This window comes from Parus major, chromosome 1 (genome assembly GCF_001522545.3).
Source record: "Parus major isolate Abel chromosome 1, Parus_major1.1, whole genome shotgun sequence".
Taxonomy (NCBI): Eukaryota; Metazoa; Chordata; class Aves; order Passeriformes; family Paridae; genus Parus; species Parus major.
The window spans coordinates 88,066,024-88,081,275 of record NC_031768.1 but is presented as its reverse complement, the minus strand read 5'-3'; the positions used below and the strand labels follow the sequence as shown (position 1 = coordinate 88,081,275).

The 15,252-nt window shown below is 43.2% G+C and overlaps 1 protein-coding gene across 1 annotated transcript; it reads left to right on the top strand.

Annotated features, from left to right (window-relative positions):
- Positions 1–5,076: 5,076 nt before the first annotated feature.
- On the top strand, positions 5,077–15,151 carry HAO2 (hydroxyacid oxidase 2). The gene is made up of 8 exons (XM_015643523.2): positions 5,077–5,183; positions 6,796–6,946; positions 7,723–7,874; positions 8,649–8,932; positions 9,311–9,526; positions 11,251–11,409; positions 13,090–13,159; positions 14,856–15,151. The coding sequence occupies exons 2-8, from the start codon at positions 6,816–6,818 to the stop codon at positions 14,909–14,911; spliced, it is 1,068 nt and encodes a 355-aa protein (XP_015499009.1). The 5' UTR covers positions 5,077–5,183; positions 6,796–6,815; the 3' UTR covers positions 14,912–15,151.
- The last annotated feature ends 101 nt before the right edge of the window (positions 15,152–15,252 follow it).

The following is a 15,252-nucleotide window of genomic DNA, read 5'->3' as shown; positions in this document are numbered from 1 at the left end:
TGCCTCCTTTGTTCCATATGAGGGCCAGGAGAGGACTCAGCTGGAAGATCATGTCCAGTTCCTGGTGCTTTAATTAAGGGAGGATGTTGAACAGCTGGAGAGTCAGAGGACCGAACTGGGGATGACCAGAAGTCTAGAATACATGGCTTATGATGAAAAGTCAGAGGAATTTGCATAGCTTGGTTTAGAAAAGAGACAATAGAGGGGTGGCCCATTGATGAACTTTAAATATTTTAAAAATAGACATAAAGAGAAAGAGACTGAATCTTTTTGTGCCAATTATGGATGGAAAATAACCAAATTACAGGAAGGGAGAGCCAGATGAAGCATCTGTAAATTTTCCTTGTATAGTCAGTCAATGAAACTGGTTTTCTTTGGAGGAAGTGGCATCTCCATGAGTGGAAAGAGAGTAGCTAATTCTGAATTCAGGAACAGGAGTGGACTAGATGGCTTCTCTTCTCCAGCCTACTTTTCTATTCTTCTGTGAATGTTATCCAGTGGCTGATGAAGACTTAGTCCTCACTGATTCCCAAATGGAATAGAGGGACCACTCTCACTGCAAGTAGAAGCTACCAGACGTCTTCCAGCTGATAAGATGGAAGTGGGACATCAAGAGCAGAGCGCTCTTCAATGCAGATAGGGGCAGGTCCCTCTTGTTCCTGTTTTTACTGTCCTCTGTGGACTTGAACAAGCTACTACTTTCACAGCCAGCACCACGGTACTTTAAAAACAAGGTGAAGAAGGAAGGCTACAGCTACAAAACCTAACTGGCCCAGCAGGCCAAATTAATCTAGCTAAACCTACATAAGGGTATACCATGATCAATGTCATATCCAGCTGCCTCTGACTCCCTGGCTTCAGGAGGGACAGCTGTCCATGGAAATCAAGGGGAAAACCCCAAGCTGAGTCATGTCTGAGCGCCTCTGCTGCTCCACCCTGTGTGAGCTCAATGTCTTCAGAGACAGCTTTGGCAGCAGCTGGTGAGAACCAAAGGGTTTTCTGGGAAACAGCTTCTGTAGACCTTCCTCTACATGTTTTTGCTCACCTCACACTTTACCCTTATTTTTCATAATTGCTATAAGTTGTACTTATTTGTGGAGTTCTTTGCCTGACAGTAGTCTTAGATATATACCTGAGGGGTGCTGTATGTTTTTGTACTGAGAATATGCAGTCACTGCCCTCCCTCCTTCAGCCTTTCCCAGCAATAGTTCAATGGCTCTGCATCTGCTCTCTGAAATCCATTTTTTGATGTTTTGTTATGGTGTGCTCAGCCTGTGACTCTGCTTGCACACAGCCTCCCTGCTACCTGCAGGTGACCACTCCTCACATGACCCAACTGGGTCTCCTACATCAAACACTGATGTGATCTTTCCTCACAGCCTATTGGACTTATCCAAGCATTGGTGGTGTCAGAGTTTACAGCTCCAGGTCTTTTATGAAGAGAGGTAACCAGGGGAATAGTGCATTATCTCTCTTCAGTGACACAAAGCACTTTGGATCTTCCTCATCTGAAGAAATACAATGGAACAGACTTCCACGGCAGGACACAGAAGCATGCTCCTGAATTCTTCTGGGTTTTTTTGGGGGGGAGGGAAAGGAGGAATGAAAAAATAAATTGTAAGAATGAGATGCAAGAAAGGATACCACAAAAAATTCTGAAGAATGCTGAGAACAAATCAAGTTCTCTTCTGGTTTTTGGAGGCAGAGTTTTTTGCAGAAAGAACAGCCAAATGCTTGGTAGTCTCCTAGAACACTAGAAAAATGTATCACAGGCTGTCCCCTTCTGCCTCTTTCCCAAATTTATCCCCTTCTCTTGGTCCTTCTACCCCTCTAAAACCCTGCCATCCCAGGACATCTCTGCTTGCTTTGCTCCCACCTGCTCTGTCTCTGACCTTGTTGCCTCTGCATATCCCTCCCCGTGTGTTCCTGGATGCTGCCCTGTAGGTCCATTTTTGAGCCATTATTTTTCTCCTTCTCCTCCCCTTCAGTGCTGTTTAAGGCTGTATCCAGCTCTGGGTGGCAGGCACAAGGTGAGGTAGAGGGGGGCACAGCCAGCTCTCTGCCCTCTGCTCATATTTGGGGCTGAGCTCCTGTGGCAGAAGCGTGCTCTGCACCAGGCAAGTCTTCAGCAAAGATAACATCTGGATTTCAGACAAGCTCTGCAGGCCATGTGCAAGTGGAAAGCAGTGATTTACAGCTAGGTCAGATCTGACAGGATTTTCATATGGCCACCAAGTACAGGCTGATGTCTCCAGGGATCAACCCCCACTAATTTCGAGCCCCTGCATGAGGCACTGCACTGCAGTGAAACCACTGTAAGATATTTTCAGCGTGGGCCAACCATATTTTTCACTAACCTCATTCTTGGAAGTTGCTGACCAACTTTCAGTGAAATGTTCCCAAAATAAAAGTCAGCCCAACACAGAGAGCAAGGATGGAAAATTTCAGCCTAGGATGATTAAAATATGAAGAAGTTAGAAGCAACCGAAAAACAGATCTTACAATCAAAACTGTTAGGCAACATTAAATATAAGATTTGTTGCCCTCTCCACCTGTAACAGAGGGATGGCTATTTAAGTATTCCATTTGGGAAAAACTTTCTTGCATGACTGACATGCAAGGAGAAAGCATTTTCCTTCTGAACATGAGGCATATGCCCAAGAAAGACATCTGATAAGGAGAAGCAGTGGTGACTGTATGCAAACTGTTAAGTGATCTGAATTATTTACCTTGCTTGGAGTTCACCAGATTCTTCACCAAAGTGTTTTAAAGTCCCAGACTTAACTGAGCACTAGTGGATGCATCAGGGAGAGAGATGTCAGCTTGACCCACGGTGATTTGCCATCTGTGAAAAGCAAACAAATACAACCAACTGGAGGAAGGAGCATTGTGACTGTAATAGGAACTGAAGCACAGATTTACAGAGGATCTTTGTGTTTGGGCTCACAAGTCTTTGACTATTTTAGCATTGAAAAGTAAGCAGCTGCAAGAACCCAGCACAGATCTGTGCAAAAATCAAGCTTTGGCTGCTGGCTGCTTGACATTCTACCTGCAAGGGTGGACCAGATGTGTAACTATTTCCTACACTACTTTCTTTAGTCTTCAAAAGAAGACAGATAGGTTTCCAGAAAAGTTTTTAGGGGGTCTTTTTAAGGTTTTTACTGTACTCCAATGAAAATGCTTCAGGATTTAAAAAATTGTCCACTTTTTTCAAGTATATACAGGGGTTATAATAAAAGATATCTCTGTGGCAAATTTTGATTTCCTCAGATTACAGCTTCACAACTGAATCAGGAAGTTTACTGCTATCAGAGAAAATACCACTTTTGGAACAAGAAGTCACTGCTACTTTGAATTGAGTCCATTTCTGAAAGAAGAAAATACATCTAGATGCAAAGTACAGCCTCTTAAAAGCCACAGCATAAACACAGAGATTTTTCTCCTTTCCTGATCCAAAATACAGTAGTCACAGACTATTTTTAATTCATGTAAAATTATGATAATCATGAAAGCATAAACTTCATGGTTTGTTGAATTGGCTACAATGTGCATCCCTAAAGTAGGGAAGTACTGAGATCAGCATAATGAGAAATATGACAGAGGACCCTGCAGACAGCTTGTAGGCTGAAACAAAGATCAGCCCAGACCAGATGTAGCTACATTTATTGCTGTGCTGTGCATCAGAAAATGTTAAAAATAAAGCACAGGGAGTGAAGATTTCCAAACATATTAGCAGACCTCTGGTGATGTGATCCTAGTGGTTTTAAGGCCATAGTGCCTTGAAGGCCAGCAAATACTGGGCTCTTTTTATTGCTTTTACCAATATAGATTGATATATATGACCCAAACCTGACATCTAGTGGAGGAAGAACGAGGGCAGGATTTTCCTTGCCTTCCCAGGGATGCACTGGGCTGTGAGCACACAGAGAGAGCACTTTGCTCTTCTCCTCTGAAGTGACCTGAAAGCCATCTGCTGCACGGCTCGTCCTGGCCAGGGAAGCAAACCGAGGGGCTTGAGGGCACTCCAGCTGATTGTGCACACCTTGTCTACTTCATGACACCTGAATCCACAGCCATCCATGCCAGAAGCCAGTTCCACAGTGCTGTCAGCAGGTAATGAGCTCTGAAGGCTGAATTTAAAGAAGTTTCAAAAGACAGTAGTAGAGATGGCCATGTCTGGTTGAATTTGGGCAAGGTCTTGTGAATGCATCTGAGAGAAAGAATAGGTGATCACAACAGCTGCACAGATGGCATCACTGACCTACAATTTCTGCTGTCACAAATGTCAGGTCTGCACTCCTGGACCAGACCAGTCAGTTCAATGCTAGGTCATGAGGCTGCAGCTCTGATTAGATTCCAGCTTTTTCCCAGTGCAGTAGTTCATTCACTGCCCCACCTGGGCTGCTGGAGATGGGAGGTTAACAATACTTTGGGGAAGTTTCAACAAGTTTCTGCCTCGTCCTCTTCACCTGCCACTGTAATATCTCATTTCTCAGTTACCAATAATCAAAACTTCAGGCTCTCATACCTGCATGGAAATGATGAAGCCGTGAACCCTAATGGCTAAAAAAAGCCAAAAGCCAAATAAAACTGTCCAGTGCTTATTTTTAATATCTTGCAAATTTAAAGCAATATCATAAATTTTTTAGTACCTCAATCCTGATGAGAGCCCTTACAGGCCATTTAAAATGGCAGAAGACAAAGGGTGTTTTAGTTGTTTATACACTGCAGGAAGCAAAACACATCTCCCAGGTGCTAGTAAAGAGTCCAGGCTTTGTAGCTGGGAGTTGTAACTACTCATACAGTCTGTGAATCATCATTTTGGGAGGATGAGGCAGTGATTTATTAAAACCTCTGACATACTGTTGCTTGCCTTACTGAATACATCCCCATCAGACACTGCCAAAGAGCTCAGCTACAGGGCTCTGTCCCAAGCAGTCGCAACACTGACGAGGTGATGCATGGTTTTAGAAGGGATTTTTAATCTCCTGATAGCAAAACAAAGTTAGTGTTATACAAACAGTACAAAGTTTACCACAGGATTGAGCTTTAATCTCTGGTGGTTGCTTATTGACTGCAGAAGAAGCAGAAGCTACTCAGTGAAAAGACTTCCTCAAAATCCTGTTTGCAGACAGACTTGAAGGAGAAGCTCTCACCCCCTGCAGCTTTCCCTGAAACCCAAAGTAAGTCTAAACTGAGGTCTGAATTGGAAGACAGGACTAGATCTGGGTTGTTTAAAATTCCTCTTTATTCTGACGCAAGAAAATTTGGTTTATCTTATTGTGCTTGATAATTCTGACCTTTCTAAAAGTTAGAAAAGCAGAAGTTGTGATAGATGGTTTAAAGAATGTCAGTGTATATACGAAGACTTGTGCTATCAGCACAATTCTTGAACTCAGAGAAAGCAGGTATGGGATACTTGCACCTCCTGCTACCTAATGCCTGTAGGAGCAGACAGAACAATACAGAAGAAATCAGTTGCATTTCCTCTTCCAATGAGTTCCTCATCTTGGGCTCTTTACTAGCAGAGAATTGTGAGTCCTAATTTTCAGATGCAGTACAGGTACTTCAGTCAGTGAGAAGCAGTTTGACAGGTTGTTTCTGTGTACATAACCTGCATGTTTATCTGTGCCAAAAGTGACCAACATGGGACACATGGGGCTGATTTTGGAGAAGCTTGAGACCCTTTCTAATCTGCTGTGGGAGGTTAATCCTGAAAATTAGGATATTTACTTCTTCCTGTACACTTTTTTAGAGAAGTCAGACTGAGTCACAGCTGTTTTAAAATTTCATGTTTCCACATACCTATTTTAATCAGGACTGCAGAAGTAATTGCAACAAACAATTTAGAAAATTGACTTTGTCTGTGTTTTGTACATGTTTCTGCACACACGGGCTTGGTTTGCTAAAACATCAATTTGCATAGCTTTCAGTTCTTGCTACTTCAAAAGTATGTAAGTGCAGGCATTTTCTGGGCAGCACTTGTGTTGGTTTGATTAGACATCTGGGTCACACCACTTCCATTCCCTGAAAGGCTGAGTTAGTTCTCAGAAACATGTTTCATATTGTGGAATTTGTTTTTCTCCAGTGTTTTCTCATGATTTGTCCAAATTCTGTATGTTCCCTTTATGGTATATATCAGTGCTCCAGCATGTAATGCAAACACCAAGAAGATATTTGTTACAGAAGAGAAAGGAAGATCTGTAGAAAATGCTTTGTTTTTGCTACAGCACTGGCCTTGACAGAGACTTGGTCTCAGGGTCTGGACATAGTTTTACAGTGTGTTCATGCTGGAGCAGGTTAGATGCAGAATCTGTATTTACTTGTTTCCAGATTTCATGATCTTGAATTCTGTCACTGGGCTCCATAACTAATTGTTCAGTCACGGAGTCGTCCTTAGGGGTAATCTAACAAATGATGTTCTGGGACAACCCTTGAGCAGAATTAGTGGAACAAATAACACAGCCTGTTTTAAGATGGAACTTATGACCAAATTACACAATTGAAATAGCAGAGGATCTAAAATTTTCTCTTTGGGCTGCTGTTTAAAACACAATGAAGAGAGGCACAGAGATCCAAGCTTCCTCCTACTCTTATGGCTGCATCTGCAAGTTTTCCTCATACTGGGGTAGAGGATTCATAGACCAATGTGCAAGGAAGACTGAGACAACTCTCAGCAGCTCTTCTGTAAAACAGATGGCTCCAAGTTTTGCATTCAGTGACATTAGAGCCCATGGAAGGGAGAATGACAGTTCAGGGATCTAATTTCTGCTCCATGTTATTCTTCTCTTCAAGGTTCCCTACACTCTTCAGCAATGGCTATGGTGTGTCTTTCTGACTTCGAAGCTTATGCTAAGAAGTATTTACCCAAGATTGCTTGGGATTATTTTGCAGCTGGAGCAGATGACTGTACCACACGAGATGAGAACATCCTGGCGTATAAAAGGTAGGGTGAGAGGGAAACGAAGGGGGTTGTACCGGGATCATTCAAACTTGTTTTATGCAAGTGTTTGGACTTGACAAGCAAGGACACCTAAAACCTTGTCCTTTCCAGGGGGGGTCCCCAAGCTAAATGCAAAACCTGAGCGACATGTGCTGTATGCTCTGATACCAGACTGAGTATGGCATGGGTTGTATGAGGCTTTAGGGATGCTGAGGGCAGAGGCAGGTGCTAGGGCTGGGTAGGGTACAGGGTGCTGTGGTGTGTGTGGCATTACAGGAAAGGGCACGAGTAACTCTAATAGAATGAGGTGGAGCTCCTGGTGAAGAGCAGGAAGCCTTTGTGCAAATAGGGTGGGATTTAGGGAAGGTGCTGCAAAGCCTGAGGGCAGGAACACTGTACAGGGAGGACAGACACACAAATGGTGGAGTGGAAGGACCCAGCCTGGCTGCAAGTAGAAGGAACCCAGGGGAGGACAGTGGGAGAACAAGACACGGTGAGCTGAGGCAGGAGATGCAGGAATTATGTACTGTGGCCAGTAAAGCAGGATTAATGCAAACTTGAAGTGACTGAACTGCTGGCTGAATTGACCTCTAAAAGCAAACAGAAAGGACAAAGAGCCTTTGCTATATTTTCATTTATTATAATTCTATTATTTGCTGTTTTCTTCATTGGCTCAGATTCCTGCTTTGCAATTGGTGAAAGAAGACCTGGAACTTCCATGAAACTTCAGAAAACTCACTGAACATCTACTGTCCTGAAGGGTTTTTTTTGCCTTACAGAATTCGTTTCCGGCCACGTGTTCTGCGGGATGTATCTGTGATGGACATTAGGACTAAAATCCTGGGTTCTGAAATCAGCTTTCCTGTAGGAATTGCCCCTACAGGCTTCCATCAGCTAGCATGGCCTGATGGAGAGAAAAGCACAGCCAGAGGTACTCTTCTGCTCTGGTGCCATGTAGCAAAAAGGGGGTTGTAGAAAAGCCTCAAGAAGCTGTTAAGATGACCTAAGTGTGACTGAGAAAAATTTTTGTTGGCTTGAGGGGGTAAACTCCATTCCCCCTTTCTGACACCCTGCATAGGAAGCTGTATAGATGCTGCTCTTCTTCTCCAGCTACGACCTTACAAAATCAGCCCCATGGAGCCTGCTGCAAACTGAAAACAAGGGCAGTGGACACATTTCTGACTCACACCAAAAACCACATAATGTTTTCAGTCCTGGGGGCTCTAGATGGGTTGTAAAAGTGTTGGATGGGGCTCAGACTGTGAATTCTTTGTTACTGGTTAAGAAATGTCTCCCTTGGAGAAAAAGATATCTCCTTTTCACAGATCCCATGGTGAGTTTGGAGACCTGACCCCTAGAAATGTTTTTTCCTCTGTGTACACTGAGTAGATTTAATAGTACATTCCTGAGAGAACTCAGTCATAAAGATAAAATTCATGTTTTTTCTAAAAACATAGCTGCAAAATGAAAGCACAGATCAGTTAATTACCTCTTCCTTTTCTGCTTTCTTAACCATGGGCTAACAAGAGTGCACGGTAAATACAGTCACTGCTAATCCCGGGGCGTAGCTGCCCTCTGTTTTGTAGGACACTCTTGAAATCGGGGGTTGGGGTGGTCTCTGCAAACAGTGCATGGTTTTGTATCTGACATCTGGCAAGACCCTTCAAATGCCTTTGTTTCTGATTCCTTTCCAATGCCTCCCAAGCGGCCAGGGCAATGAACACCTGCTACATTGCCAGCACCTACTCCACCTGCACGCTGGAGGAGATCTCTGCGGCCGCGCCCGGCGGGCTCCGCTGGTTCCAGCTCTACATCCACCGCAACAGGGCAGCTTCCCAGCAGCTGGTCCGACGGGCGGAGGCCTTGGGCTTCCAGGGCCTCGTCCTCACCGCGGATCTGCCCTACACAGGCAAGAGACGCGACGATGTCCGCAATGGTTTCCGCCTTCCTCCCCACATGAAAGTGAAGAACTTGGAACGAGCCTTTGAGGTTTGTAAAATGAGCCCGTCCTTTCATTCCCTGCGCTGGCATGTACCACATGAGACAAAAACCACTGCGTAACTGCTGCCTTGGCATTTGCTCTGCCGGGGCGTATCTTCTCCCCTGCTGGTTCTGCAGCATCCTGGCTTGACCTCCTGCCAGGCTGGGTTCTGTCTTCAAAATCCCCATCCAGCTGCCCTAGAGACACTGATCTCCACCCCCATTGTAATTATTCTCCTCCAGAGACGTGTGACATTTCTGGAGCTGATGAACACGTCTGTTGGCAAGTTTGATCAATCTGTTCTAGGGAAAGGAAAGACACCAAGGGACCTGTGCATTGTTGCAGCTTGGATGAGTTTTCCTTTTGCTGTTTCATTCTGGCTGTAGGGAGATGACTGGTCTGAGTACGGACTGCCACCCAACAGCTTGGATCCTTCGGTCACCTGGAATGACATCTACTGGCTGCGGAGCCTGACACGCCTGCCCATCATCATCAAAGGCATCTTGACAAGAGAAGATGCAGAGCTGGCAGTGAGACATGGAGTTCAGGGAATTATTGTGTCCAATCATGGTGGAAGGCAACTGGATGAAGGACCTGCCACTGTAAGTGAGAAAATGGATGTCCCACATTTTCCCTGTTTACAGGTTTGATAACCTGGGTATCTCTCCATGCCCAGGTTTGTGTGTACACTTCTGGTGTACCTGAGTTCGCCCAGTGGCCATGAATGTGTGCAGATGTACTTTAGCTTTGAGTGGTGAGCTCCATGCCTTGGCATGGGTAAACACACTGAAGTGTTTGCTCAGGTTCTTGGGAGGGTTCTGGAAGTACCACAGAAGCCACATAAGCGCAGATAAGCTACTGGCCTAAGTCAGGAAGAGTTCCTGCCCGTGTCTCCATCAGCTGGTGCAGCACACTCAAACTCTTTGCGCACTGCAGCAAAAAGAAAACAAAGCTCTGGAACCAAAATTGTACAAATGACAGCATAATGTATTCTCATTGTTCACATCTGTCAAAACATGCAAAACAATGCAGCTAGATTTAGTGAGAGGTCTGCTTGTGTATTTACAGGCTCAAGTCTAAATGGGAATTTATTGACTTACATGAGCCAGAAAAAGGATAACTTATCTGGAGAAAAATTACCCTGCTTTTTAATTTGTAAAAAGAAATCATGCATTGCTTGGACATGTGTGTATTTCACTGGCTTAATTTGGCTTCCGTCAGTTTTTCCAATTGCTCTTATTTTACGGTTCTGCATTGCACAGTATCTTATGAACTTTCTTTTCTTGGTTTTCTTTTGTTAAATATAAATAGGTACCAGGGAATTCTCTCCTATTGTACATCAAGGCTGAAAATAATGAATAAAAAAAAATTAATGAACTCAATGCTAAAAGCGTAATAACAGAAATGGCATCCACATTAAATTGTTCTTCTGCCTTAGAAGTTGTTTCACAAACACAGACAAGGCAGTAGGTACATAGTTGGGCTCTGCAATTCTTCTGGTGCCAAGCCTGGCTCTTGCTGAGCTAGTCCTAGAAAATTTCAGCCTAAAAGTTTTCAGTTTGAAATTCAGGAAAAAAAAAAATATTAAAAGAAGGCAAAAAGGTATAAGACACTGCAGAAAAGAGAATTTTTTGATTTGCTCTGAAGGAGAGTTAATGATGTCCAGTGAAATGTCCTGCCCCTGGTTGTACTGCCTTAGGGGTCTGAGCCAGCATCTCTGTGTGGTGCTGCCCTGCAATGACATCTGAGGCTCTACTCCATGCTCAACTCTACAGAAAAGACCTTAGGGAATCAGGAGACCTAACCTGGAGGAAATAATTGACTGTACCACATAGCAAATGAAACCCTTTGAAGATGCTTTAGAGGGAGGCACTCAACAAGTGGTCACCAGGATTAAGTTGAAATGTGAGGTTAGGTAGCATGAGCAGTAGAAGTTTGATATCAGCCTTTTTGCAAACAGATGTATTATTCATCATTGTCTCAAATTAAAGTAAAATATTGATGACAATTATTCCCATTGAAATTTATATTTATAAACTTCCATAAATCTAGTGAAAATGTTACCTTTTCACTAATGAAAAGCGATATCAAAGAATACCAGTATAAGCAAAGCTCTGGAAAATGGCAGTAAGTATCTGGAAAGCAGAACAGGCAGCTGCACGTTATTCTGCAGCTCCTGGCACTGGGCTATTTGTGATGCATCGTCACATTTCATTTTGAGAAGGTATCCTACTAAAGCACTGCATCCCTGCCTGTCTCTTTGGAATATAGCCTTCTCTTGGAACCAAAAGCTGTCCTCAAGGTGAGACTGGCTTCTTTTTTTCAGATTGATGCTTTGGTTGAGGTTGTGGAGGCAGTCCGAGGCAGAGTTGAAGTTTACGTAGATGGTGGAATACGAAAAGGAAGCGACGTGTTAAAAGCGCTGGCACTGGGAGCAAAATGTGTCTTTATTGGAAGGCCAGCTTTATGGGGCCTGGCTTACAAGGTGAGTAAGGAGCTCTGAGTTCATATGCCTGCTTCTCACACTCTCCAGAAGTCCTGCAACTGAAGTCACAGTTTTCACTAGTGGAGACTTATTTTTAAATTTTATTTTGCTGAATTTGAAGTGGAATAACCCAAATTGAATGAAACCCCAACGTTTCCTCTGATTTAAAAAAAAAACACTGAATTTCACAATTTCCTGGGATTTTGAAGGTGATAGCATTGTTTCCTGGGATCTGATTTCTTGTTGTTGCAGTTTGGTGCTAGAATACTTTAGGACTCAGGATCATCAGTGCTTTTGAAAATTGGAGCTAGGCTTATTTCCCAGAAAGATGAGTCGGACAATTTAATTTTCTTTCAGCAAATACTTGGGAACAATATATGGTTTTGGTAGAACAGACTCACAGCAGTGCTCTGAATTCTTCAGATATAAATACAGAACTCCATCCCACGGATGGCTGAAACATTTTGACAAGGCTGAGCAAAACTGTCCTGGAGGTACCTGGGCTTTCCACTGCTATTTCAGTTCCAGCTTTGCTGCTTCTCAACCCTGGGCATATTTCTATGATCCAGAGTCATGAATTAAACCTCTGATGCAGGAGGTAAACTTAAGATAACTAAAATTAAAATATAATTATACCAGTTGGGGTTTCTTGCTATTTTTCTTTTTCTTTTTACATTCTGGATGGAATATTTAAAAACTTTTCTCTAGAAGAAAAGATACTTTTTTTAATGGTCTAGACACATTTACTTTCTCTTAAATGGCACTCTTGTCCAGTGGTGTGATTGCTGTGGGTTCCAGTAGCAAGGCTTTGAGAAAGAAATCACCTGAATCTCCTGAAAAAACCTGCAGAAAATGGCAGTACCACTTCTTTTGCCAGTAAACATCAAAAAAGGACCTAAGATGAAAAAGGTGCTCCTGCACTTTTTCCACAATGGAAACAGAAAGGAGATGGGCTTTTGGGGGGTTTAATTGTGCTTTGGTATTATATTCCATAGAGTATTCCTAAAGATGTACCTCAGTGGCATTACCAAAGTATACAACAGAGAAAGGGCATAAACAAGTGCTAACATTGTCTGCACCCAAAGCATTCATTATTGCAAGACATAAAAAGAAAATTGAATAGAAAAAAAAATTAATCCTCCAGTATTTTATACTGGATCAAAAGATCAAAATAGAAGATCAAAATCTTCTATACATTATATTGGCTTTTGAGCTTCTTGGTGTCACTTACACAGATTAAAACACATAGTCTATTGTTTTTAAAGATTCAGTCCAGAATTTGAGTAAACTACAGTTTCTGGAGTGGTAACGTATGTAAAGCTCTCATTACTTCATTAAAACTTGTCAGCACTGTAAGGCTTGACATTTTAAATGGCAAGCCCATTGGCAGGGGAAAACTGAAAGCTAAAAAAAAAAAAACGAACCGTCTACAAAATGTCAGAAGTGAAAAACAGCTTTGTTTTCTTTCCATGTTCAGTTGCATCCCAAAAGGAAAAGCATCTAAATTAATCTGAGATGAACTGAGCACATCCATCATATCATTTTAATCATTCATCTCCATGAGAGACTGGAATTGGCATGGATTTAAGGGACTATCCCAGATGTCAGGGTGCAGGCATCCTGCAGTACTGCTCTGTGCCAGCGCTCCTCTTCCCCTGACTGCTTTCTCTGTTGGTGCAGGGTGAAGAAGGTCTTCAGGATGTCTTGAGAATTCTGCAGGATGAGTTTCGCTTGTCTATGGCCTTAGCTGGTAAGGATTTTGTTTGTAATGGGTGTTACAGATGTTTCTGCATGCAAGCCCTATACAATCAGGAGTGTGATGGATGAGTCACAAAAAGAGAATCCACAGGAGCTGTGATAGTTCCAGTTGCTATACGTGAGATTCTCTGCTTCCTGTGAAACAACTTGGCATTCCAGGTGTCACAGCAATGAAGATTTTATGGAGGGAGTAGGTTAGAGCAGCTTTGTGACCCAAGTAAAGACATGCAAAACCGCTAAGTACAGCCAAGCAAAACTTGGAATTTCTGTTCTCCTGGGACTGGCAGCATATGCTTTTCAGTATTTAATTAGTATTTATCAAGGTAAAATGCAACTAATTTTTTTTTTCTGCATGAAGAGTTCATTAAAAATGTATGCAGAATTTTTCTCTGTGTGTTAGAGAATAGTCTGTAGGTGATTACACATTTTAAAAGCTTTTCTGTCTTCTCCCAGCTTTTGCTCTCACTCTGAGTTTCTCACTCCTGCTCAAGCTGTAGCTGCCCTTTTTGAACCCCTCACCAAACAGCAGATTTTCAGAGCCCAGTGCAAGCTCCAGTTTTACTCTTGAAAAAGAGGGCTGTGGGTGCTGGAACAGGCTCCCCAGGGCAGTGGTCAAAGCACCAAGCCTGACAGAGTTCCAGAAGCATTTGGACAATGCTCTCAGGAACATGGTGTGATCTTTGGGGTGTTCTGTGCAGGGCCAGGAGTTGGACTTGATGATCCTTGTGGGCTCCTTCCAGAAGGATGCAGAATATTCTATGTATTATGACATGTAGACCTCAAGTGGATAGCAACACTGACTGGGAGACTGGAGCTGAAATCCCGCTGGCCATCGGGTGGTTTTATGGGTTACTTTTTTCAACCAGTAAAGATTCCTGGGGTTTTTCCCCAGCAGACTTTTACAGTTCTCTTCATGCAAAAGGGCACAGGATTCAGCAAGAGTGGCAGGTTGGAATCCTTTTGCTGAGGCTGTGCAATTCATTGAATCATACAATCTTTTAGGTTGGAAAAGACCTTTAGGATCATCAAGTCCAGCTGTTAATCCGGCACTTCCAGTTCTGCCATGAAACCATGTCCTTTAGTGCCATATCTATGTGTCTTTTAAACACATCCAGAGCTGGTGGTTCAACCACTTTCTTGGCAGCCTATTCCAGTGCTTGATAACAATTTCTGTGAAGAAATTCTTCCTAATATCCAACGTAAACCTCACCTGAACAGAGGATTCAAGGTGCATCCTCAGCAGTGCCCGGTACAGGGGACAATCACTGGCCTGGTCCTGCTGCCCACACCATTGCTGGCATGGGCCAGGATGCCTGAATCACACCTGGGCACACAACTGGCTCATGTTCAGCCAGCTGTCAACCAGCACAACCCATACTTGGCCAAATGAAATGGCAATGCAAATCTTCACCTCTGGCCATTTGGCACACAGCAACCCTTATCTTTTCTCTGTGTTTTTGTGCTGACTTGACTGGATCAGATTGCACACTGCTCAGCTTGATATAAAAATAGTTTTTTCATGTTTCTAACTTTTCTTGTGGGGGGCTGAACTTTGAAGAGTGGAGAGATTGAAGTACCAATCTTTCCCAACCTGGCTTGTACAAGACTGTGATTCAGAACAGGGGGGCTTCCAAGCTTCATCCACATCATTCATCCTTTCTCTCTCACCAATGTTTCATTTATTGCAGGCTGTGCCAGTGTCTCAGAGATTGGCCAACACCTGGTTCAGTTCTCAAAGCTGTGATCAGCCTCCTGTCACACTCACCAAACAGAGACAATTGAAGCTAAGGTCCCAACCAGAGTGAAGATGAAAAAGGAGATGCAATAAGTATCTGATAAGGCCTTCTGGAAACTTCTGAAGAGTTTAGGAAAGGCTCTGTGTTAGCAAAGGCTGCGCTCTGCTTTTACTGAGACCAATGAATTCCTTAACAGTTCGTGTAATTGTTACTTGCCTAAATACATTTGCTGTAAATTGGCTGTTCCACAGCATTACCTATGTTGGGTCTTTCTCCAAAGTTCCACTACATTGGACAGCCAGACATGGAAAATCCCATGCCTTGCTTTTTCCACTTGTGCTGCCAAGTC